This window comes from Peromyscus maniculatus, chromosome 18 (genome assembly GCF_049852395.1).
Source record: "Peromyscus maniculatus bairdii isolate BWxNUB_F1_BW_parent chromosome 18, HU_Pman_BW_mat_3.1, whole genome shotgun sequence".
Lineage (NCBI taxonomy): Eukaryota > Metazoa > Chordata > Mammalia > Rodentia > Cricetidae > Peromyscus > Peromyscus maniculatus.
The window spans coordinates 6016041-6042608 of NC_134869.1; the positions used below are offsets into that span (position 1 = coordinate 6016041).

The following is a 26568-nucleotide window of genomic DNA, read 5'->3' on the forward strand; positions in this document are numbered from 1 at the left end:
TAGCTGCTTGGTGGCTGTGTACACCTTTAACTCAAGCACTCAGGAGGCAGAAACAGTTGGACTTTCCTGAGTTTGAGGATCTCCTGGTCTACAGACTAAGTTCCAGGGCCACACAGATAAACCCTGTCTTGAAAACACACACACACAAAAAAATCAAAGGTTACGATCCACCTTTAATCTGGATTGTACCTCTGCAGGCAGCCTACATATATAAAGTATATTGAAAGAGGAAGCTCTGTCTCTCTCTTTGCCTCCTTGCTCTAGCACCAAGTTCATTCCTTTACTAGCATTAGAGCCTACTTCCTTGGTATTTTGGTGTATAGTTAAGACCAGCTAAAATATTTAGCCTCATGAACTGAACAAGTACTGTACTCTTCAAATTTCCATTGGTAGGCAGCCATTGTTAGACTACCTGGAACACAGCTTGTAAGACATTCTATGAAATCAACTTTCTACATACATGGAGAGATTCATTCTACCAGTCCTGATCATGTAGAGAACCTTGAATAATACAGTTGCATTTTTTTTTCTACCTGCCCACTGTGTAAGATGTTCTGGTTAACAATGGTGCTCATAACCACATTCTTCCTAGCTCCATTATTCTCTAATATTCAACTTTCCATGAAGACTATTCTTTATTATTATATAATTTTCTTACAGTTTGTTCTGAATTTCAGAAATTAAACTCCTGAAGCAATAGAGCCCACGTTCAGTTTTCTGATGGGAGAAAGAGCTGTTATCATGTTGTGTTATCATGTTCCTGCCTTTCTTTCCTGGTTGTCTGAAGTCACTGTGAAAAGCAGGTTAAAAGTCCATTCAATTCACCTGACCTCAGTGTGAAGCCACCTAACAAAAATCTCCTTTTGTGTGCTTAAATATCTCTTTAGTTGCTAATATTCGGGGCATTCTTCTACCTGTGTGACAAGGAATCACTCCACCCCACACAGTTATAGTGGGCTGCACAAGGTAGTTAGAGACATTGTATCCAGGAAGAGGAAGGAGAAGTGCCTATGGAAGACAGGAAGCTTGCAATGTCTGCTATTAGAGCCAGGGACAGGTGCTATTGAAATGTTAATCTCTCCCAGTTTTGAAAAGGTCTTGGTCTGAGGTGGAAGGCAAGGTCAGGAACCATTGTGCTGTGTCTTTAAGCACAGTGTAACCCTATAGGAGGTGCGCTTGTCACTCAGGCCTCATTAGCCAATCAGACTCTCCAGTCAAGCAGTCAGTCAGAAGAGGTGCAGGGTCCTTCCTGTCACAAGCTTCCGGCTTGGCTTTGAAGAGGAGCTGGGGCCAGTGGTTTTGTGTGCTGTGCTGTGTGTGCTGCTGCAGGAAGCTGAGCAGAGAGGTTCGGCAATCTGGAAAACCACAACATGGTGAGTAAAGGGCTGCTGTCCCCAGACTGGGAGGAGTGGTCTTTTCAGTCATGCGAGCCAGTTTGGTGGGTTCTCCCCTGACTGGGTGGAAACCAGTGTCCGGATGTAGAGTTCCACATGTTCTTGCATGGTACTTCATGGTCCAGCGTGGTTCTGCTCATCCTGCCTGCTCCAGTGTGTTTCTGTGTGGTCCTTCGCTGTCTTTGCAATTCCTGGGCCGGCTGGCAACCTGTGTCACTTCACTCTCTAGGCTTCTTGTGTGCAGATCATTGGCAGTGGGACTGAGCTTTGAAAGAACCTTGTTGACATCACTGTGTAATGCTGGCACCCTTAGTGCATAAGCATTTTTGCTATGGAACACAAATTTGCTTAACTCAGAGAGACCTGGTCCTGTATCTAATATATCTCCCAGAAGTACTGCACTTTGAACTTTTCACATTTAGGCTTGGGATCCATCTGGAGTTATTTGTGTGGACCTTGTAAACAGTATCTCCTGTGCAAAATAGCACTCCTCTGCTATACTGTGGTGGAGAAAAATAGAATTGACAGTATTAAAATTGATGGTGTAAGGGCTTACCAATACTTAAGAGACATTAATTTGAGCCGGGCGATGGTGGCGCACGCCTTTAATCCCAGCACTCGGGAGGCAGAGGCAGGCGGATCTCTGTGAGTTCGAGGTAGCCTGGTCTACCAAGTGAGTGCCAGGAAAGGCGCAAAGCTACACAAAGAAACCCTGTCTCGAAAAAAACAAAACAAAACAAGAGACATTAATTTACAAAGTAGAATTTAGGAAAGGAAGGGCTGCATCACAAATATTCCAAAGATAAGTACATGCTAACCATGCCAGTTTGAGATTAGTATGATAAGATGTAAATATTTGTTCTGCAGGGTTAACCAGCTACATTCCCATAACAAAGGAGACAACCCTGATTTACAACAAGCAGAAAAGCCCATCCTTACATTAAAAAACCAGCCTCTAAATGCTGCTCAAGGAATGATCACAGGGTCAGAACCAACATTAAGTAATGGTATGCCATGAAGTTATACTAATTCTAGAATAGGGGCATCTCGAGTCTTTTTGCAAATTGTTTTTGAGTCAAGAACTTCTATGTTGATTGAGGTGGACTTAAACCCTGTTTGTAGTACCACAGGACATTGCCCTTGTTACCCTCCTGATTAGCCACCCTAAATTCCTGGATGACACATCTGTAGCATCGCAGAGTTCTAAAATTACCTGTTTGAGTCACATAGTGGACTGTGCATTGCAGAACAGGGAAAGGATTTGTGTGTGGAACATGGCTTCTCCCTTCAGACCAAAAGAGGAGGAACAGTCTACTGTGTACACTGCAGGGGGACACATACAAGCTATGTCATGATTGATATAGAGTGTTCAGACAAGGACTGTTTATCTGTCATTTCTTATGGAATTTAGATGAAATGTGAGCCAGACTATGGTTCTGTTGGTCCATATGCTGACTGTGGAAGTTGTCCTTGTCTTCTGAGCTTCTCTGTGGATGGATTTCCTTGGGAGGGGAAAACGCGGCAGCCCTGGCATTGGAGAATATGATGCTTGTGGCATCATTGTTCAGTGTGCACACACAGGCAAGCTTTTGGTGTGCAGTGAGAAGACAGATTGGAAAACTGAAGGTCTGGTTTCTAGAAGTTCTGAACATTGCACTCCTCTTTCACGTTTATCTTATAAATGCTGCAAATAATTTAGAAACTGATAGAGTGATGGTGGTGTGGATCATCTTTCAGCAATACATGATTAGAATCTCCTACCTATCTGCTACCACCAGCTGAAATGGTGTTTTCTAGTGAAATTTCATCCCAGGACACAAAAGGACTTTCTGAGCTACAGAGGGTTATCAGGTGTGCATGGTGTTAGGTGGGTGGATAGGGCAGAATCAACATCTTGTGCCATAATCCATATGACAGGAAGCATTCAAAATGGCTAAGACATCTTTGTTTCATGATTTGGGAGCTGATTGGTGGCTCAAAAGAAAACCTGCTGCATGCGCTCAAATACTCTGTCTCAAAATGGTTGTTTCACTTTTCTTATTTATGTGTCTATGCCCAGAAATAATTAGGAGCTGCTGAGTCCATGGTATTTCTTCTATTTATTTGATTTCAGTGCAGGCCACTTCATTTTGGATAACCCACAATTTTCCCTCGCAATAGTCCTTAGTTTCCTATAGCACTTTTCCTAAGAAGAGGGTCTCATTAGATCCTTCCCCTGAACCTTGTAAGTTAGAATGTGTACCGGCCATATTTTCTCCTTCACCTGAGATCTTCTTGCAGGGCTCAGGGTCATTCTACCTTGCCAGACGTGACCCTGGGATCCCAGCTCCTATATGATTCCAGCTCTGGAGGTCCAGTTCTTCTTTCCTGGGCCCTGTGGGTACAGTGGATGGACTGCCCTGTTGTCTTCACTGTCGCTGATCTTAAAGCAGCTTTCAAATGTAGCTGCCAAGCTCTCCCTCTTCTGACATTTTCTCCCAAACTGAGGTCCTCACAGAATTCCAAGGTCCTCTTAGTCAGGCTAAAAATGTCTGGAAGGGTATTTCCAAGGAGGGAGGATGTCTTTGATCTTTGTTGTGTGGGTGTGTCTGTGAGGTTCTTGCCTGGGGGTGCATCTGGAGAGTGCTGTGCTTGTGAGGAGAGGACTGGAGGAATTTCTGTTGAGTTTGCCTCAGGGTGAGGGTGTGTTTAGTAGGTGATTTGCAGGCTTGGCCCAGGGAGGCAGGCAGGTGGGGCTGCAAAAGCTCACAGGCCCTGTGCACCAACCCAGCTGTTGTCTTGCTTATCTCAAATACCTGTGGAGCTGAAGGAGCTGTTCCTGGAGTCACCTGGCCTGATCACTTATAGCCCTGGAACTAGTCCCTGGAAACCTCCAGGACCTGTATCTATCTGGACAAGGAGTCAATCAAGGCTGATGATTTAACCCAGAGAGTTGGAGGTTATAGTGCTGCTGTTGTAGTTGTTAGGAGTTAGCAGGATGCTGGGAACAGTGCACGGAAGAGCTTGCAATGGTCATATACGTGAGAACCCGATACAGGGAAAGTGAGACAACAATTCACCTACCCTTTTTAAGGACCTTCCTGCCACCAGGTGGCCTTCTGATTTCTTAGTCTTAATGCCACTCTCCAGATCCTTCTTTGAGTCCAAATGCCTTCCTTATACTTCCTGGTGCTCTGCTGCTTTACTGAGCATTCTAGGCACCTCCCCCTTGCTTTCTGAGACTTCAGATAACTGCTAGAGTCTTGAATGTTCCTGAGACAGCATGGATGATCCTCATAGGTAAGCTCCTTGGTAAAATTCATAACTGTTATTTTGAGGCATTTACTATTTTGTATTTAAAAATCTCATTATATTTTTTATTATCAGAACTATGGAGTTTGTTGAAATTATAAATTACTGCTGTTCCTATAGATTTTGGTTAGATGAGTCAGGATTGAACTATTGTTTTGAAACTCCCTCTTGTATAGAAAACTGTCGTGTTTTCAATAATGAGCCAATGGTATAGAATGAAAAGTTTCCTGGAATTTGTTTTATATATTCAATGTAAATTATTTTATATTTGTTTTATCTATTCCATATATTCAATATATATTATTCATTAAACTATGCAATGTAAGTGTTAGGCTAGCTGGATCTTTATAATGAGATCTTGTTTCAAACAACAGAGCAAAATTATATTCAACTTTATTTATGAGTGTGTGTGTTTGTGTGTGTGTGTGTGTGTGTGTGTGTTATTGATAAAGGTCTTTCTATCGTATTTGCCATGAAGACCAATTTCAAGGAGATCTGACTGGCTCTGCTATCATACTTGGTATATTCATTTCTGTAAATAATTTGACATGTACCTGTGGCTGACACCAAAAATGACTTTAAAAGATATTGTCAGCGGGGTGGTGGTGGTGTATGCCTTTAAACCCAGCACTCAGGAGGCAGAGCCAGGTGATCTCTGTGTGTTTAAGGCCAGCCTGGGCTACAGAGTGAGTTCTAGGACAGGCACAAAGCTACACAGGGAAACCCTCTGTTGAAAAACAACAACAACAAAAAGACATATTGTCCTGAACCTGAGTACCTCTGCAGAGGTTAAGCCGGGACACTTCAGTACGTTTTGGGAAACAAATTCAGGATGAATCAATACAAATCAGAGTTGGACATGGTGATGGTAGCATACGCCTTTAATCCTAGAACTCGGGAGGCTGATTCAGGCAGATCTCTGTGAGTTTGAGGCCAGCCTTGTTTACAGAGCGAGATCCAGGACAGGTACCAACACTGCACAGAGAAACCCTGTCTCAAAAAACCACCACCAACAACAAAAATTTTCCAGTTGTGTCTACATTTGGGATTACCAATATGTAATCAGTGAATGAGGTATAGGTGATTTCTCATTGTCCCAAGTAGCTGTTTCTTAATAATCAAAAATTAATTAGGATTAATTTTCTCTCAGGTAGTTTGGATAAGTGTTTGTCTGTCTTATTGATTTCCTAAAAAAACTGACTGTGTTTCATTGACTCCTTGTCTTTTTCTTTGTTTCTATTTACTGAATTTTAGCCCTTATTTGATACTTTCTTCCTGTCTATTCCTCTTGGGTATACCTATTGTTTTTGTTCTACTGCTTTTATGTATGCTGTTAAGTTGCAAATATGAAGTCTTTTCCTTTTTTATGTAGACACTCAGTTGTATATACAGTTTCCTCATATCACCACTTTCATTGTGTCCTCCATGTTTGGATATCTTGTGTAATCATTTTCATTGAATTCTAGAAACTTTTTAATTTCCTTCTTTATTTCTGTCTTGACCCATTTTCTTTAGCAGAGTGCTGTTCAGTTTTGATGAGTTTTTTTTTTTATATCCAGCTGTAATCCATTGTGGTCTGATAGGATGCAAGGAGTTATTTTAATTTTCTTTATATCTGTTGAGACTTGAATTATGTCCTAGTGTGACATCAACTTTGGAAAAAATTCCATATGGTGATGAGAAGGTGTATTCTTTTTCTTTGGGTGGAATGTTCTGTAGTATGTTGGTTCATGTGATTTATAAAATCCATTAGCTCCAATATTTCTCCATTTGGTTTCTGTCTGGATGACCTGTCCATTGTTGAGGGTGGGGTATTGAAATCTACCCCTATCAAACACTGTGTGAGAGTCAGTGTGTCATTTAACCTGTAGAGGTATTTCTTTTACAAAAGTGGGTGACCTTGTGTTTGGGGCATAGATATTAATAATTGAAATGTCATATTGGAGTTTTCCTTTGATGACTAAGGAGTATTCTTCCCCATTGCTTTTGATTAATTTTTGTTTGAAGCCTATTTTGGTTAAATAATAAAATATCTACACAAAACTGCTTTTCAGTTTCAGTTTCTTTAAATATGCTTTTCCCAGCAGTCACCTTTTGGTAATCTTTATCCTTGATGTTGAAGTGTGTTTCTTGTATGCAGTGGAAGGATGGATATTTTTTCTGAATCCATACTGTTAATTTGTGTCTTCATTGGGGAATTGAGGCCATTGATATTCAGAGATATCAGGAATAATGATTTTGAATGCCTTTATTTTGTTGTTGTTATTGTTGTTATTGGTGGTGATGATAGTATGTGTATGACAGTATGTTAGTTTGTCTCTGTGTGTGTGTGTGTGTGTGTGTGTGTGTGTGTGTGTGTGTGTGTGTGTGTGTGTTTCTCTTTTGGTTTTGCTGATGTTATATTATTCATTTACTGTGTTTTCATGTTTGTAGGTAGCTTCCTTGGATTGGATTTTTTTCTTCTAGTACCTTATGGAGGACTGGATTTGTACATAGATGTTGTATAAATTGTATCTTATTTTCTCCATTTATAGTGATGAAAATTTTCTGAATGTAATAATCTGGGATGGCATCTGTGGTTTCTTAGAGCCTGCATCATGTGTGCCTAAGCCTTTATGGCTTTTAGAATCTCCATTGAGAAGTGAGGTATAATTCTCATAGGTCTGCCTTCAAATGTTACTTGGTCTTTCCCCTTTGCAGCTTTTACTGTTCTTTCCTTGTTTTGTACGCTTACTCATTTGGTTATTGTGTGACAAGGGGACTTCCTTTGTTCTGTATGTTTAATGATTTGATTATTGTGTGACAAGGGGACTTTCTTTTCTGACCCAATTTCTTGGGTGTTTTGCATGGTTCTTTGTAGCTTTATCAGCACCTCCATTAACTAAGAAAAATTTGTTATATGGTTTTATTGAAAATATTTTCTGGATATTTGAGCTGGGTGTTTTTTCTTTTCTTTTCTTCTTTTTTTCCATTCCTGTCATTCACAGGTTGGTCTTTGCATAATGTCCAAGAATTCCTGGTTGTTTTACATCGAATATTTTTTTTTATTTTTTAATTTTATTTTATAATTTAATTTTACATATCAGCCATGGATTCCCTTGTTCTCCCCCCTCCTTCTGTTGCCCCCCCCTGCCTCCTTCCCCCTCCATTCCCATCTCCTCCATGGCAAAGACTCCCCTGAGGATTGAGTTCAACCTGGTAGATTCAGTCCAGGCAGGTCCAGTCCCCTCCTCCCAGGCTGAGCCAAGTGTCCCTGTATAAGTCCGAGGTTACAAACAACCAGCACATGCACTGAGGATAGGTCCCAGTCCCACTGCCTGGATGCCTCCTAAACAGATCAAGTTAATCAACTGTCTCATTTATCCAGAGGGCCTGATCCAGTTGGGGACCCCTCAGCCATTGTTTCATAGTTCATGTGTTTCCATTCATTTGGCTATTTGTCCTGTGCTTTTTCCAATCTCGGTCTCAACAATTCTCGCTCATACAAACCCTTCTCTTCTTGCCAATTGGACTCCAGGAGCTCCACCTGGGGCCTGGCCGTGGATCTCTGCATCCGGTTCCCTCAGTCATTGGATGAGGTTTCTAGCACAATTAGGATGTTTGGCCATCCTATCACCAGGTTAGGTCATTTCGGGATGTCTCTCGACCATTGCCAGTAGTCTGTTGTGGAGGTATCCTTGTGGATTTCTGTGGACCTCTCTAGCACCCTGGTTCTTCCTATTCTCATGTGGTCTCCATTTACTATGATCTCTTATTTCTTGTTCTCCCCCTCTGTTCTTGATCCAGCTGGGATCTCCTGCTCCCCCAAGCTCTCTTTCCCTTGACCCTTGCCCTTCATTACCTCCACTCATGTCCAGGTTGCCCATGTAGATCTCATCCATTTCTCTGTCATTGGGCAATCCATGTGTCTCTCCCAGGGTCCTGCTCTCTATGTAGTCTCCCCGGAGTTGTGTCCTCCTATGAGTGAGTACATATCATGTTTGTCTTTCTGAGTTTGGGCTACCTCACTCATGATGTCATAGTTTTTCTTTGCTTAGTAGTATTCCATTGTGTATATGTGCCACATTTTATTTATCTATTCTTCAGTTGAAGGGCATCTAGGTTGTTTCCATGTTCTGGCTATTACAAACAAGGCTGATATGAACATAGTTGAGCAAGTGCCCTTGTGGTATGATTGATCATTCCTTGGGAATATGCTCAAGAATGGTATAGCTGGATCTTGGGTAGATTGAGTCCCAATTTTCTAAGAAAGTGTCATATTGATTTCCAAAGTGGTTTTACAAGCTTGCATTCCGGACCAGCAATGGAGGAGAGTTCCCTTAGCTCCACATCCTCTCCAGCATAAGCTGTCTTCAGTGTTTTCTTTTTTTGTTTGTTTGTTTGTTTGTTTGTTCGTTTTTTTTTTTTTTTGAGACAGGGTTTCTCTGTGGAGCTTTGTGCTTTTCCTGGATCTATCTCTGTAGACCAGGCTGGCCTCGAACTCAAAAAGATCCACCAGCCTCTGCCTCCCAAGGGCTGGGATTAAAGGCGTGCGCCGCCGCCGCCGCCGCCGCCGCCACCACCGGCTGTCTTCAGTGTTTTTTATCTTAGCCATTCTGACAGGTGTAAGGTGGTATCTGAGAGTTGTTTTGATTTGCATTTCCCTGATGATGATTAGGGATGTTGAGCAATTCCTTAAATTTCTTTCAGCCATATGAGTTTCTTCTGTTGAGAATTCTCTGTTTAGCTCTATAGCCCATTTCTTAATTCGACTGTTGGGCATTTTGATGTCTAATTTCTTGAGTTCTTTATATATTCTGGATATCAGTTCTCTGTCAGATGTGGGGTTGGTGAAGACATTTTTCCCATTCTGTAGGCTGTCACTTTGCCTTGTTGACCATGTCCTTTGGTCTACAAAAGCTTCTGAGTTTCAAGAGGTCCCATTGATTGATTGTTTCTCTCAGGGTCTGTGCTACTGGTGTTATATTAGGAAGTGATGTCCTAAGTCAATGCGTTCAAGACTACTTCCTACTTTCTCTACTATCAGGTTCAGAGTAGCTGGATTTGTGTTGAAGTCTTTGATCCACTTGGACTTAAGTTTTTTTACATGTTAACAGATATTGATCTATTTGCAGCCTTCTACACGTTGATATCCAGTTAAGCCAACACCATTTGTTGAAGATGCTTTCTTTGTTCCATTGTACAGTTTTGGCTTCTTTGTCATAAATTATACGTTTGTAAGTGTGCGGGTTAACATCAGGGTTTCTAATTCGATTGGTCCACACATCATTTTTTGTTTGTTTGTTTGCCAGTATCATGATGTTTTTATTACTGTAGCTCTATAGTAGAGCTTGAGGTCATGGTTCTCGATGCCCCTAAAGATTGTTTTATCATACAGGATTCTTTTAGCTATCCTGGGTTTTTTTTGTTTTTCCATATGAAGTTGAGTATTATTCCTTCCACATTTGTGAAGAATTGTGTTGGTATTTTGATGTGGATTGCATTGAATCTGCAGATTGCTTTTGGTAAGATTGTCATTTTTACTATGTTAATCCTGCCTATCCATGAGCATGGGTGATCTTTCCATTTTCTGACTTCTTCAATTTCTATTTTCAGGGACTTAAAGTTCTTGTCATATAGGTCCTTCTTTTATTTGGTTAGTGTTACCCCAAGGTATTTTATATCATTTTTGGCTGTTGTAAAGGGTGATGTATCTCTGATTTCCTTCTCAGCCTGTTTGTCAATTGTATATAGTAGGGCTACTGATTTTTTTGAGTTAATCTTGTATCCTGCTACATTGCTACATTGATGAAGGTGTTTATAAGCTGTATGAGTTCCTTGGTCGAATTTTTGGGGTCACTCATGTATACTATCATGTCATCTGCAAATAGGGAAAGCTTGACTTCTTCCTTTCCAATTTGTATCCCATTGATCTTCTATGTTGTCTTATTGCTCTGGCTAGAACTTCAAGTACTATATTGAATAAGTATGGGGAATATGGACAGTCTTGCCTCGTTCCTGATTTTAGTGGAATCGTTTTGAGTTTTTCTCCATTTAATTTGATGTCGGCTGTTGGCTTGCTGTAAATTGACTTTATTATGTTTAGGTATGTTCCCTGTATTCCTGATCGCTCCAAGACCTTTATCATGAAAAGGTGTTGGATTTTGTCAAATGCCTTTTCTGCATCTAGTGAGATGATCATGTGGTTTTTCCTTTGAGTTTGTTTTTTTTTTTTGTTTGTTTGTTTTTTTTTTTTTTGGTTTTTTCGAGACAAGGTTTCTCTGTGTAGCTTTGCGCCTTTCCTGGGACTCACTTGGTAGCCCAGCTGGCTTCAAACTCACAGAGATCCGCCTGGCTCTGCCTCCCGAGTGCTGGGATTAAAGGCGTGTGCCACCACCGCCCGGCGAGTTTGTTTATATGATGTATTACATTGATGGACTTTTGAATGTTGAACCACCCTTGCATTTCTACTTGATCATGGTGGATAATTGTTTTGATGTGTTCTTGGAGTCTGTTTGCCAGGATTTTATTGAGTATTTTTGCATCAATGTTCATTTGGGAGATCGGTCTGTAGTTCTCTTTCTTTGTTGTATCCTTGTTTGGTTTAGGAATCAGGGTTATTGTAGCCTCATAGAAGGAGTTGGGAAATGATCCTTCTGTTTCTATTGTGTGGAACAACTTAAAGACAATTGGTATTAAGTCTTCTTTGAAGATCTTGTAGAATTCTGTGCTGAGATCATCTGGTCCTGGCCTTTTTTTGGTTGGGAGACTTTTAATGCCTGTTTCTATTTCCTTAGGGGTTATTGGACTATTTAAATAGTTTATCTGGTCTTGATTTAACTTAGGTATGTGGTACCTATTCAGAAAATTGTCCATTTCCTTTAGGTTTTCCAGTTTTGTGAAGTAGAGGTTTTTGAAGTATGACCTGATGATTCTCTGGATTGCCTCATTGTTGTTATGTCCCCCTTTTCACTTCTGAATTTGTTAATTTGGATGCTCTCTCTCTGTCTTTTGGTTAGTGTGGATAAGGGCTTGACTATTTTGTTGATTTTCTCAAAGATCCAACTGTTTGTTTCATTGATTCTTTGTATTGTTCTCTTTGTTTCTATTTAATTGATTTCAGCTCTCAATTAGATGATTTCCTGGCGTCTGTTCTTCCTGGGAGACTTTGCTTCTTCTTGTTCTAGAGCTTTCAGGTGTGCTGTTAAGTCACTAGTGTGAGATTTCTCCAACTTTTTTTATGTGGGCATTTAGTGCTATGAATTTCCCTCTTAGCACTGCTTTTATAGTGTCCCATAAGTTTGGGTATGTGGTATATTCATTTTCATGGATCTCTAGGAAGTCTTTCATTTCTTTCTTTCTTTCTTCCTTAACCCATTGGTGATTCAGTTGAGCATTATTCACTTTCCATGAGATTGTAGGTTTTCTGTAGTTTTTGTTTTTGTTGAAATCTAACTTTAAACCATGGTGGTCTGATAGAACACAGGAGGTTTTCCCAGTTGTTTTGTATCTTTTGAGATCTGCTTTGTGGCCAAGTATGTGGTCGATTTTAGAGAAGGTTCCCTGGGGTGCTGATAAGAAGGTATATTCTTTTTTGTTAGGATGGAATGTTTTGTAGATATCAATTAATCCATTTGAGTCATAACATCAGTTAAGTTCTTTATTTCTCTGTTAAGTTTCATTTTGGGAGATCTGTCCAGTTTTGAAAGTGGGGTGTTGAAGTCTCCCACTGTTAATGTGTGGGGTTTTATGTGTGGTTTAAGCTTTAGTAATGTTTCTTTTACATATGTGGGTGCCCTTGTGTTTGGGGCATAAATGTTCAGAATTGAAACTTCATCTTGGTGGATCTTTCCTGTGATGAGTATGTAATGCCCTTCTTGATCGCTTTTGATGGATTTTTTTTGAAGTCTATTTTGCTGGATATTAGGATGGCTACACCCACTTGCTTCTTAAGACCATTTGATTGGAAAGTCTTTTCCCAGCCTTTTATTCTTATGTAGTGTCTATCTTTGAATTTGAGGTGTGTTTCTTGTATGCAGCAGAAATATGGGTCCATATTCTGTAAGCCTGTGTCTTTTTAGAGGTGAATTATGTCCATTGATATTAAGGAATATTAATGACCAGTGCTTGTTCATTCCTGTTATTTTTGGTGGTAGTGTGTGTGTACTTCTCTTCTTTGGGGCATTATCTGTTGCCTGAGTTTTCGAGGGTATATCTGACTTCCTTAGGTTGGAATTGTCCTTTTAGTACTTTCTGTGGGGCTGGGTTTGTGGATAAATATTGTTTAAATCTGGCTTTGTCTTGGAATGTCTTGTTCATTCTGTCTAAGATGATTGAAAGTTTTGCTGGGTATATTAGTCTAGGCTGGCATCCATGGTCTCTTAGTGTCTGCATTATATCTGTCCAGGTCCTTCTGGCTTTCAAAGTCTCCATTGAGAAATCGGGTGTTATTCTGATGGGTTTGCCTTTATAAGTCACTTGTTCTTTGGCCTTTGCTGTTCTTAATATTCTTTCTTTATTCTGTACATTTAATTGTTTAATTATTATGTGGCGAGGGGACTTTTTTTTTGGGGTCTAATGTATTGGTGTTCTATAGGCTTCTTGTATCTTCATAGCCATTTCCTTCTTTAAGTTGGGAAAGTTTTCTTCTATGATCTTGTTGAATATATTTTCTGTGCCTTTGAGTTGGTATTCTTCTCCTTCCTCTACACCTATTATTCGTAGGCTTGGTCTTTTCATGGTGTCCCAAATTTCTTGGACATTTTGGGTCAGGACTTTGTTGGCTTTAGTGTTTTCTTTGACTGATGAATCTATTTCTTCTACTGTATCTTCAACGTCAGAGATCCTCTCTTCCATTTGGTTGGTAATACTTGCATCTGAAGTTCCTGTTCGTTTACTCAGATTTTCTATTTCCGGCATTCCCTCTGTTTGTATCTTCCTCATTTTTCTATTTCCCTTTTCAGGTCTTGGACTGTTTCCTTCTTCCGTTTCATTGCTTTTTCATGTTTTTCTCTAAGGGATTTATTGTTTTATTCTGATTTATTTGTCCTTCCCTCTGTTTTTTTATAGTGTTCTTCCCATTTTTTGTTTGTCTTTTCCTCAATTTCATTTGTGATTTCTTCGATATAAGCCTCTACTGTCTTCATGATGTTATTCATAAGGTTGCTTTCTTGTGTTTCTTCCATTTTGTGATGTTCAGGTCTAGCTGTTGGAGGTTGGCTAGGTTCTGTTGATGCTGTATTGCTCTTCATTTTGTTGTATGTACTTTTGCCTTGACATCTGCCCATCTCCTTGTGGATTGGTTCTTGTTCTTATCAGTGCTCTTGGTCCAGACAGAGCTGACAGATTCAGGAAGCCTCTCTCTCTTGTCCAGATGGGGCAGGTTGGGAGCTCTTGTCCAGATGGGAGGTCTGGGGCAGGATAGGAGCTGGAGGTTGGTCTCTAAGTCTCAGGAAGTGGCTGGAGTCTCGGGAGGGTGGGTGTGGGGACAGGGTGTGGAGATTGCAGGGTCTGCCAGGGTTCTTGGAGAAGGGGGACCTTCCCAGTGGGGGTGGAGGAGATGCTGCCTGATGACAAGAACCTGGGGCCAAGTTGGGTAGGTCTTCCCTGGAATGACCAGTGCCCAGGGATGGGATCTAGGGGCAGACCTCTCTGGGTCTGAGCCCAGGCACTCACCTCTTGTCCAGATGGGAGGTCCAGGGCAGGATGGGAGCTGGGGGCTGGTCTTTAAGTCTCAATAAGTGGCTGGGGTCTTGGATGAATGGATGTAGGCGCAGGGCATGGAGATAGCAAGTTCTGCCGGTGTTCTTGGAGAAGGGGAACCTTCCCAATGGGAGTGAGGGGTATCCTGCCCAATGACCAGAACTTGGAACCAAGTTGGGCAGTTCTTCTCTGGAGTGGCTGGTGCTCATGGATGGGATCTAGGGGCAGCTTATTTTTTATTTTTATTTCTCCTTATAGAGTGTTTTACAAAAATGGAATGATTTGAATTCTTAACCAGGAAGTGAATTTCTTTTTTAACATTTTAATTAAAATTTCATTACAAAGCACTTAAAAAAAATTTGTCACTAAAACTGACCAGACCTAAAATGTCTGTTTTTTTTTCATTTTTCTATTAAGAAATTTTCTACTCACTCCACATACTATCCACAGATCTCCCCTCCTCCCTCCTCCCATCCCCCATCCCTCTTTCCCAAGCCATGCCACATCCCCACATCCCCCAAATTAAGGTCTCCCATGGGGAGTCAGCAGAACCCAGCACACTGAACCTAGGCAGGTCCAAGCACCTTATCACTGCACCAAGGCTGTGCAAGGTGTCACACCACAGTCACCGGATTCCAGAAGCCTGCCCATGCACAGGGCCAGATCCCGATGCCCCTGCCTGGGTGCCCCCCAAACAATTCGAGCCAAACAACCATCTCCCATATCCAGAGGGCCTAGTCCAGTCCCATGGGGGCTCCACAGCCATCAATACACAGTTCGTGGGCTTCAACTAGTGTGGACAGTCATCTATGCATGTCCTCCCATTATTTTCTCAATGTGCCTCACTTGCAGTATCTCTCCTCTCTGTCATCAATTGGATTCCTGGAGCTCAGCCTGGTGCCTGGCCATGGATCTCTGTATCTGCCTCCATCAGTCACTAGACCAAGGGTCTATGATGACAGCTAGGTTATTTGCTAGGTTGGTCACCAGAGTAGACTGGTCCAGGTACCCTCTGGCCCACTGCCAGCAGACCAAGGCAGGGTCAACCCTGTGGATTCCTGAGGGCCTCCCAAGCACCCTGCCTCTTCCTATTTCCATGATGTCCTCATCTATCATGGTATCTTCCTCCCTGCCCTCTCACTCTGTCCCTGTTCCATCTTGACCCTCCCATTTCCCTATGTTCTTATCCCCCACTCCTCACCCTCTGCCACCCCTCCACACCCAGTCCACTCATGTAGATCTCATCCACTTCTCCTTCACAGGGTCATCCATGTGTCCCTCCTAGGGTCTTTCCCTGTTAGCTAGCATCTCTGGAGTTGTGGGTGGGAGTCTGGCCATCCCTTCCTTCATATTTAGTATCCACTTATGTGTGAGTACATACTATGTTTGTCTTTCTGAGTATGGGTTACCTCACTCAAGATGATATTTTCTAGTTCCATCCATTTGCCTGCAAATTTCATGATATCATTGTTTTTTACTGCCGAGTAGAACTCCATTGTGTATATATGCCATATTTTCTTTATCCATTCTTCAGTTGAGGGGCATCTAGGTTGTTTCCAGGTTCTTGCTATTACAAAAAATACTGATATGAACATAGCTGAGCATGTGTCCATGCGGTAAGATTGAGCATTCCTTGGGTATATGCCCAAGAGTGGTATAACTGGGTCTTGAGGAAGACTTATTCCCAATTTTCTGAGAAACTACCATACTGATTTCCAGAGTGGCTGTACAAATTTGCATTCCTACCTACAGTGGGGGAATGTTCCACTTGCTCCACATCCTCTCCAACATAAGCTGTCTTCAGTGTTTTTGATCTTAGCCATTTTGACAGTGTAAGATGGTATCTCAGAGTTGTTTTGATTTGCATTTCCCTGATGACTAAGTATGTTGAGCAATTCCTTAAATGCCTTTTAGCCATTTGAGATTCTTTTGTTGAGAATTCTGTTAAGCTCTGTAGGTTATTTTTTTAATTGGATTGTTCTCTATTTTGAAGTCTAGCTTTTTGAGTTCTTTATATATTTTGGAGATCAGCCGTCTGTCAGATGTGGGGTTGGTGAAGATCTTTTCCCATTCTGTAGGCTGTTGTTTGGTCTTATTGACCATATCCTTTGCTCTACAAAAGCTTCTCAGTTTCAGGAGGTCTCATTTAGTAATTGTTGCTCTCAGTGTCTGTGCTACTGGTATTATATTTAGGAAGTGGTCTCCTCTGCCAGTTTGTTCCAGACTACTTCCTACTTTCTCTTCTATCAAGTTCAGTGTAACTGGATTTGAGTTAAGGTCTTTGATCCATTTGGACTTGAGTTTTGTGCATGGTGACAGATATGGATTTATTTGCAATCTTCTGCATGTTGACATCCAGTTATGCCAGCACCATTTGTTGAAGATAATTTCTTTTTTTCATGGTATGGTTTTGGCTTCTTTGTTGAAAATCATATGTTCATAGCTGTGTGGATTAGGGTCAGGGTCTTCAGTTCTATTCCATTGGTCCACATGTCAGTTTTTATGCCAGTACCAAGCTGTTTTTTTAATAATGTAGCTCTATAGTAGAGCTTGACATCAGGGATCATGATGCCTCCAGCGGTTGCTTTATTATACAGGATTCTTTTAGCTATTCTAGTTTTTTTGTTTTTACATATAAAGTTAAGTATCGTTCTTTCCAAGTGTGTGAAGAATGGTGTTGGGATTTTGATGGGGATTGCATTGAATCTCTATATTACTTTTGGTAAGATTGCCATTTTTACTATGTTGATTCTACCTATCCATAAGCATTTGAGATCTTTCCTTTCTAATATCGTCTCACAAAAAGTATTCTCTGACATTCATTTGTTGTTCTGAGAAAGTGTTATGAACAGATGTGTAGTCCTGATAATGAACTAACTTATTCCACCTGCAATACAAACAAAAACAATAACAAAGGTAGCAGTATATCATTTTCATATGCAAATAAGATTTATTATTCAATTTCTCCTATATTCCAATGAAAACCTATTTACAACATAAAAAGACAATATTTTACTGATTTAGTGTATCAACTAATCTTATTTGAGCATCAATGGGACTGCTCTGTTAGAAATGTCTATATTGTGCAAAGCTTTGACCTAATCTTGAACACCATATGAAGATGGACAAAAGTAGACTCCATAAAATTGTCTTTATTCTCCACATTTCCTTTGTGGCTCACATTACACAAACCAACACACACACACACACACACACACACACACACACACACACACACACAAGCATGCACATAACCAGAAAAAAATTAATGTAGTGCTCGCTTCCGCAGCATGTTTACTAAAATTAGAATGATACAGACTAGATTAGCATGGCCCCTGTGCAAGGAAAACAAGCATATCTGTGAAACATTCCATATTTTTACAGACATTATGCAGATATTAAGAGACCATGGATGCCAACCCAGGCTGCTATACCCAGCAAAACTCCCTATCAACAAAGACGGAGTAAACAAAATATTGCGTGATAAAACCAAATTTAAACAATATCTCTCCACAAATCCAGCCCTATAGAAAGCACTTGAAGAAAAAATTCAACCTATGGAAGTTAGATACACCCATGAAAACACAGTCAATTGATAGTCCCATACCAACAAATAACAAAGAAGGAAAACCTACAACACTACCACCAAAAAATAACAGGAATTAACAATGACTGGTCATTAATATTCAACAATATCAATGGTCTCAAATCTCCTATAGAAAGACACAGGCAAACAGAATGGATACAAAAACAAGATCCATCCATTTGTTGCATACAAGAAACACACATCATCTTCAAAGTCAGACACTACCTCACAATAAAAGACTGGGAAAAGACTTTCCAATCAAATGGATATAAGAAGCAAGCTGGTATAGCTATTCTAATATCTAATAAAATAGACTTCAAACTAAAATCAATTGAAAGAGATCAGGAAGGATACTACATATTTATCACAGAAAAAAAATCTGACAAGATGAAGTCTCAATTCTGAATATTTATGCTCCAAATACAAGGGCATTGACATTCATAAAAGAAATATTACTAGAGCTTAAATCGTACATCAAACCCCATACACTAGTAGTTGGAGACTTCAACACTCCACTTTAACCAATGGACAGGTCTGCCAGAAACTTAACAAATAAGGGAACTAACAAACATTATGACTCAAATAGACTTAATAGATATTTACAGAATATTCCACCCTAACAAAAAAGAATATACCTTCTTTTCAGCACCCCATGGAACCTTCTCCAAAATTGACCACATGCTTGGTCACAAAAGCAAATCTCAACAGATACAAAAAAAAAAATTGAAATAACCTCTGGTGCTCTATCAGAACACCATGGTTTAAAGTTAGATTTCAACAACAACAAAAATTACAGAAAGCCTACAATCTCATGGAAACTGAATAATGTCCAGCTGAATCACCAATGGGTCAAGGAAGAAATAAAGAAAGACATTAAAGATTTCCTATAATTCAATGAAAACGAATGTACAACATACCCAAACTTATGGGACACTATGAAAGCAGTGCTAAGAGGAGAAAATTCATAGCTCTAAATGCCCACAAAAAGAAGTAGGAAAAATCTCACAGTAGTGACTTAACAGCACTCCTGAAATCTCTAGAACAAGAAGAAACAAACTCACTCAGGAGAAACAGATGCCAGGAAATAATGAAATTGAGAGCTGAAATCAATAAAAGAGAAACAAAGAGAACAATACAAAGAATCAATGAAACAAAGAGTTGGTTCTTTGAGAAAATCAACAAGATAGATAATCCTTATCCAAATTAACCAAAAAGCAGAGAGAGAGCATCCAAAGTAACAAAATCAGAAGTGAAAAGGGGGACATAACAACAGACAATTAGGAAATCCAGAGAATCATCAGGTCTCACTTCAAAAACCTGTACTCCACAATATTAGAAAATCTCAAAGAAATGGACGATCTTCTGGATAGGTACCCCATACTAAAGTTAAATCAAGACCAGACAAACTATTTAAATAGACCAATAACCCCTAAAGAAATAGAAACAGTCATTAAAAGTCTCTCAACCAAAAAAAGCCCAGGACCAGATGGTTTCAGCGAAGAATTCTACCAGATTTTCAAAGAATAGCTAATACCAATACACTTCAAATTGTTCCACACTATAAAAACAGAAGGAACATTACCAATTCCTTTTATGAGGCTACAGTTATCCTGATACCCAAACCACGCAAAGATGCAACAAAAAAAAGAGAATTACAGATCAATCTCCCTCATGAACATTGATGCAAAAATACTCAATAAAACAGTGGCTAACCAAATCCAGGAACACATTAAAAAAGTTATCCATCATGACCAAGTAGGTTTCATCCTAGGGATGAAAGGATGCTTCAACATACAAAAATCTGTCAATGTAATATGCCATAAAAACAAACTGAAAGAAAAAAAACACATGATCATCTCAATGGATGCTGAAAAAGCCTTTGACAAAATCCAACACCCCTTCATGATAAAGGTTCTAGAGAGATCAGCAATACAAGGAACATACCTAAACATAATAAAGGCAATTTACAGCAAGGTGACAGCCAACATCAAGGTAAATGGAGAGAAACTCAAAATGATTGCACTAAAATCAGGAACAAGACAAGGCTGTCTACTTGCCCCCTACTTATTCAATATGGTACTTGAAGTTCTAGCTAGAGCAATAAGACAACAAAATTAGATCAAGGGTGTAGCTGGAGGTTTCTCCAGTCCTGCCTGGTCCATTGTCAGGACAAATCTCTCTCACCCAACAGTCCCACAGCCACTGAGACCCAACCGAGTAAAAACATAAAGACTTTTATTGTTTAAACTGTTTGGCCTAATGGCTCAGGCTTCTAGTTATCCGGTTCTTAAATCTTAAATTAATCCATTTCTATAAATCTATACCTTGCCATGTGGCTCATGGCTTACCGGCATCTTCACATGCTGCTTGTCATGGCGGCGGCTGGCAGTGTCTCCTCCCTCCTTCCTGTTCTCTCAATTCTCTTATCTGTTAGTCCTGCCTATACTTCCTGCCTGGCCACTGACCAATCAGTGTTTTAATTATTGACCAATCAGAGCATTTGAAATACAGACCATCCCACAGCACTTCCCCTTTTCTTTTTTTTTTTTAAAGGGAAGGTTTTAACTTTAACACATCTCCAAAGCCAGCTTGGTATATTTGGGAATTTGGGCGTAGCTTCTCTTACTACTTCCTGCTGGAGGGGGCACTGTATCTTATGGGGACACAAAAAAATTTTAGGATTATAGAGTAGTCCATGAGGGTGTATCGTCTGAGCCAGTTGCCTTGAATCTGAACTGGATATTGGATTATTTGGGCCATGGTGAAAGGTCTCTCATCCGAGACCTTTCAGAGGGTCTTGGCTGGTCAAACCTGATGCATCTTAATCTGGAACAAATCCATAGCCTCTGGCTTTCTGTGGAAACAAAAGCAGAGCCTCCTTTCCAAAATAACATATCCTTATATCCAAATTTTGAAGTCAAGGTACCTTTAAAATATACATTTTGACATAACTCATCAGTTCTTGTAATCGAATGTTTTTCTTGAGTTACGAATATCAAAGAGAACATAATCCAGATTCTCTGTGTGGTTGCCATCTTTACGTGGCTTAAGTTTTATATTACCTTGAGTCTATTGCTTTAAACTGCAGCATTCTAAGACGGAAAAGGCACTGTGGCTGCTGGCTCCACCCACTTCAGCTTCCCAACATGGCAGTGGTACGTTTTCTGCCAGCTCTGAGGCCATCAACTCTCAGAAATAGTGGGTCTATGCTTCTATCAGAGCAGTGTGTAGCCCAGAAACCTCTTTTTGTTTTGTACTAGGAAAGGTTAAATCCACCACCCAGCTTAATATGCCACTTGCAGAGGCCTTATTCCTGCCATTCTGCAGGTCGAGCGCACACGCCAGGAACCCGCCATAGTAGCTCAAACATACAGGCTGCCACTAACTTGAGAAAAACAACTAGGAACTGTTTCTCACTTTGTTTTAGAATCTTTTTTCTCAGGTTTTAGGTGGAAACTCTTGCTAACACGTTGGGCGCCATGTGTAGCTGGAGTTTTTTCTAGTCGTGCCTGGTTCACAGTCAGGACAAATCTCTCTCACCCGACAGTCCCACAGCCACTTTGACCCAACGGAGTAAACACATAAAGATTTATATTGTTTAAAGTGTTTGGCCTAATGGCCCAGGCTTCTAGCTATCCAGTTCTTACATCTTAATCCATTTCTTTAAATCTATACCTTGACACGTGACTCATGGCTTATCGGCAAATTCACATGCTGCTTCTCATGGCGGTGGCTGGCAGTGTCTCCTCCCACCTTCCTGTTCTCTCAATTCTCCTCTCTGTTTGTCCCACCTATACTTCCTTCCTGGCCACTGACCAATCAGTGTTTTATTTATTGACCAATCAGAGCATTTGACATACAGACCATCCCACAGCACAAGGGGATACAAATTGGAAAGGAAGAAGTCAAACTTTCATTATTTGCAGACAATATGATAATATACATAAGTGACTCCAAAAATTCTACCAGGGAACTCCTACAGCTGATAAACTCCTTCAGTAAGGTGGCAGGATACAAGATTAACTCAAAAAGATCAGTAGCTCTCCTATACACAAGAAATTTTTATATTTGATATTTACTTTGACTGATGTATCTATTTCTTCTATTTTATCCCCAGTGCCTGAGATTCTCTCTTCCAACTCTCTATTCTATTGGTGAACCTTGGCTCTGTACTTCCTGTTTGTAGTCCTAAATTTTTCATTTCTGGAATTCCCTCAGTTTCTGTTTTCCTTGTTGTTTCAGTTTTCATTTTTCAGGTCTTAAACAATTTTGTTTCCTTTAATGATTACTTTTTTTTATCTTGGCATAATATACATTGTTTATTGGTTTACTCCAATTGTTTGTGTTTTCCTAGCTTTCTTGGAGGAATTTATTGATTTCTTCCAATTGTTTGTTTGTTTATGCTTTCATGAATTTATTTAAGGTATTCATTCATTTTCATTTTAAGGGCCTCTATCATCTCCATATATTTGGTTTTAAGGTTTTTTCCCTGTATTTCAACTGGTAGATTATTCAGGTCCTGCTGTGGTAGGATAGCTGGGCTATGGTGGTAACATATTTCCCGGGCTGTTATTAATTATGTCCTTATGTTAGGCATCAGGTTTGGGCTGATTATAAGTCAAAGTGCTGGTTTCTGTCTTTATCTTGGTTAAATGGGACTTTTGTTCCTGGGTTTCTGTTTGTTCTCTTGAGTTTCAGAGTATATGTTCGCTGACTGTTTTCTTTTTTCCCCGGACTTATTGAGTCGTGTGTTCAAGGGAGAATGCTTGCTGGTGTTGGAAACTAGGGGAAGGGGAGATGAGGGGGAGATTATCTTTGGGATCTATAGGAGACATGGCGAGTGGAGAGGGGAAGCTGCCTCTGGTGGTCTACTGCAGTAACAGGGGCAACTGTTAAATCAGGTCTGGGATGAGAGATAATGTGGTAGATCTGTGGACAGCCTTCTGGAAGATATGGCAATTAGTAGATCAAGGGTGCTACCCTAGTTGGGTGCTTTGACATAGATATGAGGTGGGAAGGAAAGATCAGGTGGGGATAGTCTTTGGATTTCACAGGAATTATGAACAGGTGGAAGAGAAGCTGCAGCTGAAGTTCTATTGCTGCCCTAGGGACAACCCTGAGTATTGGATCTTGGGTAACAGAGATTGGGGAAGGTCTGTGGGTAGCCTAACTGGTCTCATACCCAACATCTTAATACTGACTCATCAAGTTCCTGGGGTTCATGTATTTACTTCTTTCTTTATCTTTGTTTCTGTTGTTATTTAATCTGTAAAAGACTTAGCTTATTGGATAAAAAGTACTCTGTGGGCTGTGCATGACACTCAGCAAAAATTCTACTTGGGGTTGACCTTAGTTCAGAAACCAACACTCAAGTTGAGAGGCTCATAACCACCTGATATTACAGATCCAGGGATCCCACACACTCTTTGGTGTGTCACTTGTACACATATATAAAACCTCTGTCACACATAAAACATATAAATAAAAATGAGGATATACTTGTTTTAAAAAATGCTTATGACTTATAAAACAATTAGAGGAAAACAGGTTGCTTTAGGTATATGATACAAATCATACAACACTGATTTAAAAATCTATTATCTAGTACTTGATTTGAAAAATTTTCATTTTCCTACTCTGATGCAGACTTACATCCAATCATCAATCATAGGAAACAAAAAGGTTTTGAAATGATCCTAACAGACATTCTTTTCTTTTTTAAAAGATGATGAGATAATTTCAGTACTTAAAACCTTTTTCTACAATGTAGAACTATCAGACTTCAAGTGAATCCATCCAATTTTGCCAGAACAGTCCTCACTCAACCTATTTTCTATTATTGGCTAAGGAGAGAACTGGGGTGAACAATGTGAGTGGTGGTCAGTGATTTTTTTATTTTGATTTTCATTATACTCTTACAGTTTTTGTTCAAGAGACCATGTTAACTATGTAGGTCTCTCTTTGTGTCTCCTTTATTCAGTTGTACTATCTAGGTTTTGTCAATTTTTTATTAGTTATAATTTGGTTATATTTTTTTTTGCAAAATGATGGACCTACACCTATTTTTATTTTCTGAAAAATTACTATATTATGTTATGAGTTCCTTGAGTTTACTGGTTTCGAGACTTTCTGAGGAAAAACAGCATTTGTTTACTCTTTTTGATCTTAGAAGCTTGTTTCTCCTCACTTTTTGGCATACATGTGTTTTCCAGTTGTTACTATCATCAATGTTTGCATTGTTGCTATTTAAGTTATTGACATTGTTGATACATTGGCTTTTGGTTTTTAAACCTTCTCATATATTATTGTGTGTGTCCTAGTTACTTCCAGCTGTCAACATACAAAGTCTATCGTCATCTGTGGGAACTTAGTTGAAGATGTGACCAATCAGAATGGCTGGGTGCTATGTCTTTGAGAGATTTTGTTGATTGCTGATTGATGTATGAAAGCCCTTTCAGTGATGGTACAATATCTGTAAGAAAGTTGGCTTGGGCTGGATAAGAGAGCTAACTGAGCATGACACAATGACCAAGTAACAGAGAAAGCTACTAAACAATAGTTTAGTTAAATGATTTTTGTCTCTATTTGCTAGCTTGAATTTCTACTCTAAGTTCCCACAATGATGGATTGTAACGTGGCAGAATTAGCCAAATAAACCCATTCATTACCTGTGGTGCTTTTGGGTAGATAACTCAATCACAACAAGAAACAAGATAGAACATAATGTGGTACCAAAAGTGATTTTGTTCCTGCAAAGGACAAGGAAATGATGACTTTTGGCAAAAGGTTAAATATATTCATCCAGATTTACAAACACACTCAGACTCTCCCATTTAAGTACTGGCAATTGGGCCCACTTATATGCTAGATCAACAAGTACTCTTAACTTCTGAGCTGTCTCTATTGTACTGTGTTGATTATTTATGATCAACATTTATGTTGCTAATGGTTTCATCTGTCTATTTGTAACTGTTTAGATCCATAGTTCCTTTTGGTAAAATTTATTAAGGTTACCATTTAAACTGAAGGAATTCAGGTATCTAGTAAATGAATGCAGAACTCAAGCAATTACGTATTTCTTTGTATAAACTTCATTTAAAAAACCTCCGAGTTCTTCCTATCATTTTTGTTTGTTTGATTGGTTTTTGCAGAGGAGAAAGGATCTTAATTTTTACTTCTTGCTCTCCTAGAACTGATTCCATATAGGTTAGCTTTCAACTCAGATGCTGATATACCTGCCTCCTTTATCTTCATGCTGGTATTAAAGGCATGAGCCAATACACTCAGCTTGCTCATCTTTTTTGTATTTAGTAACTATTCATACAGTTTCTCTAACATGTAGTCAGTAATGATGATGGGTTTTCTTGTCACTCTATCTGGTAATATGTATTCTCTTACAAGGTGATATCCCATTCAAAGCATTCAGAAATGATAGCGGTAAATTCCCAATTTCCTTCTAAAGTGGCTAAATGATAATATTATTATATTCATATCATAGAATAAGTGTTTGAAACACCAGAATTATTATGACTATATTTTTAAAGAAGCCTGCATTTACAATTATGTCAGTATCATATATATGTCTTGTATGCATGGGCATGACACATTTATGTATGCAAATTGTAGGATCCAGTAACCTATAATGATGTGCATGTCAACTTCACTCAGGAAGAGTGGGCTTTGCTGGATCCTTCCCAGAAGAATCTCTACAAAGATGTGATGGTGGAAACTTACAGAAACCTCACTGTTATAGGTAATACCGTACATTTTCGTTCATATTTTAAAATAAGGTGACAACTAGTTCCTGGTTATAGATACTCTTCTGTAATTTGATTGAGTCTGAGGAAGAATGAGGTGAAGATATTAAGCATGGTTTTAAGGATTATTGAAGGGAGTTACTTTAATTTTGCACAATTTCCAATAATATTTCATATATTTCCTGGTAAAATATTCTAGGGTACAAGTGGGAAGATAATATTGAAGAGCACTGTCAAAGTTTTCGAAGACATGAAAGGTAAATTTCATGTGCAACCTGATACAAATGTTCCTCTGGAGATATTTTAATGTATCTGTTACTTTTAAATAATCAGATCAGTATAAATAATTACAGTTTAAAGTACATTGATGATCATTAAATGATTTCAATACCATATACCTCAATGGCAAGTGAATTGTGTTTTCATGTCATTCTTTGAAGAATGAAGACAAGGAATCAATGCCTTAACAGATATCACCATTAGAATCATAGTTCAATCACAGCTATGATGTAGAACTGACTATCCGTTTAGTTTCCTACTATTTATATTACAAAAGTTATGCTCATTAAATATGTAATAAGATTATGTCCAAAATCTTCTAATAAGCAAAGAGTTCATAGTAAAATATTGTACTTATATATTTGTTCTGACTTTGCTAAATTTAATGAGAAGAGTAGTTAGAGTCAAAAGTTAATAGGGGGGTGGTTGTTGTGGAGGAAACTTAATCCCCATACCACATGTTGATGAAGAACAGAAAGTCCACCTGTAAATGAAATGTGGAAATCTTTTAGTTGTTATTCTTCCTTTAATAGCTATATCATATGTCACTTTGAAAATAAGAACATAGGGACATGGAAAG

The 26568-nt window shown here is 39.4% G+C and overlaps 3 protein-coding genes and 1 non-coding gene across 15 annotated transcripts in view; 3 read left to right on the top strand and 1 right to left on the bottom strand.

Moving 5' to 3' along the window:
• Positions 1-26568, bottom strand: part of LOC143269257 (disks large homolog 5-like) — a 250098-nt gene that overhangs the window by 101270 nt on the left and 122260 nt on the right. The gene's annotated exons all lie outside the window — the stretch shown is intronic.
• LOC143269237 (uncharacterized) overlaps positions 1-26568 on the top strand; it is a 99896-nt gene that overhangs the window by 49065 nt on the left and 24263 nt on the right. The window lies entirely within an intron of this gene.
• LOC143269288 (zinc finger protein 431-like) lies at positions 1229-26317 on the top strand. Its single transcript, XM_076554395.1, has 3 exons — positions 1229-1373; positions 25579-25705; positions 25909-26317. The coding sequence occupies exons 1-3, from the start codon at positions 1371-1373 to the stop codon at positions 25968-25970; spliced, it is 192 nt and encodes a 63-aa protein (XP_076410510.1). The 5' UTR covers positions 1229-1370; the 3' UTR covers positions 25971-26317.
• On the top strand, positions 17640-17746 carry LOC143269454 (U6 spliceosomal RNA). Its single transcript, XR_013045877.1, has one exon. It is a non-coding gene; the product is annotated as a U6 spliceosomal RNA (small nuclear RNA).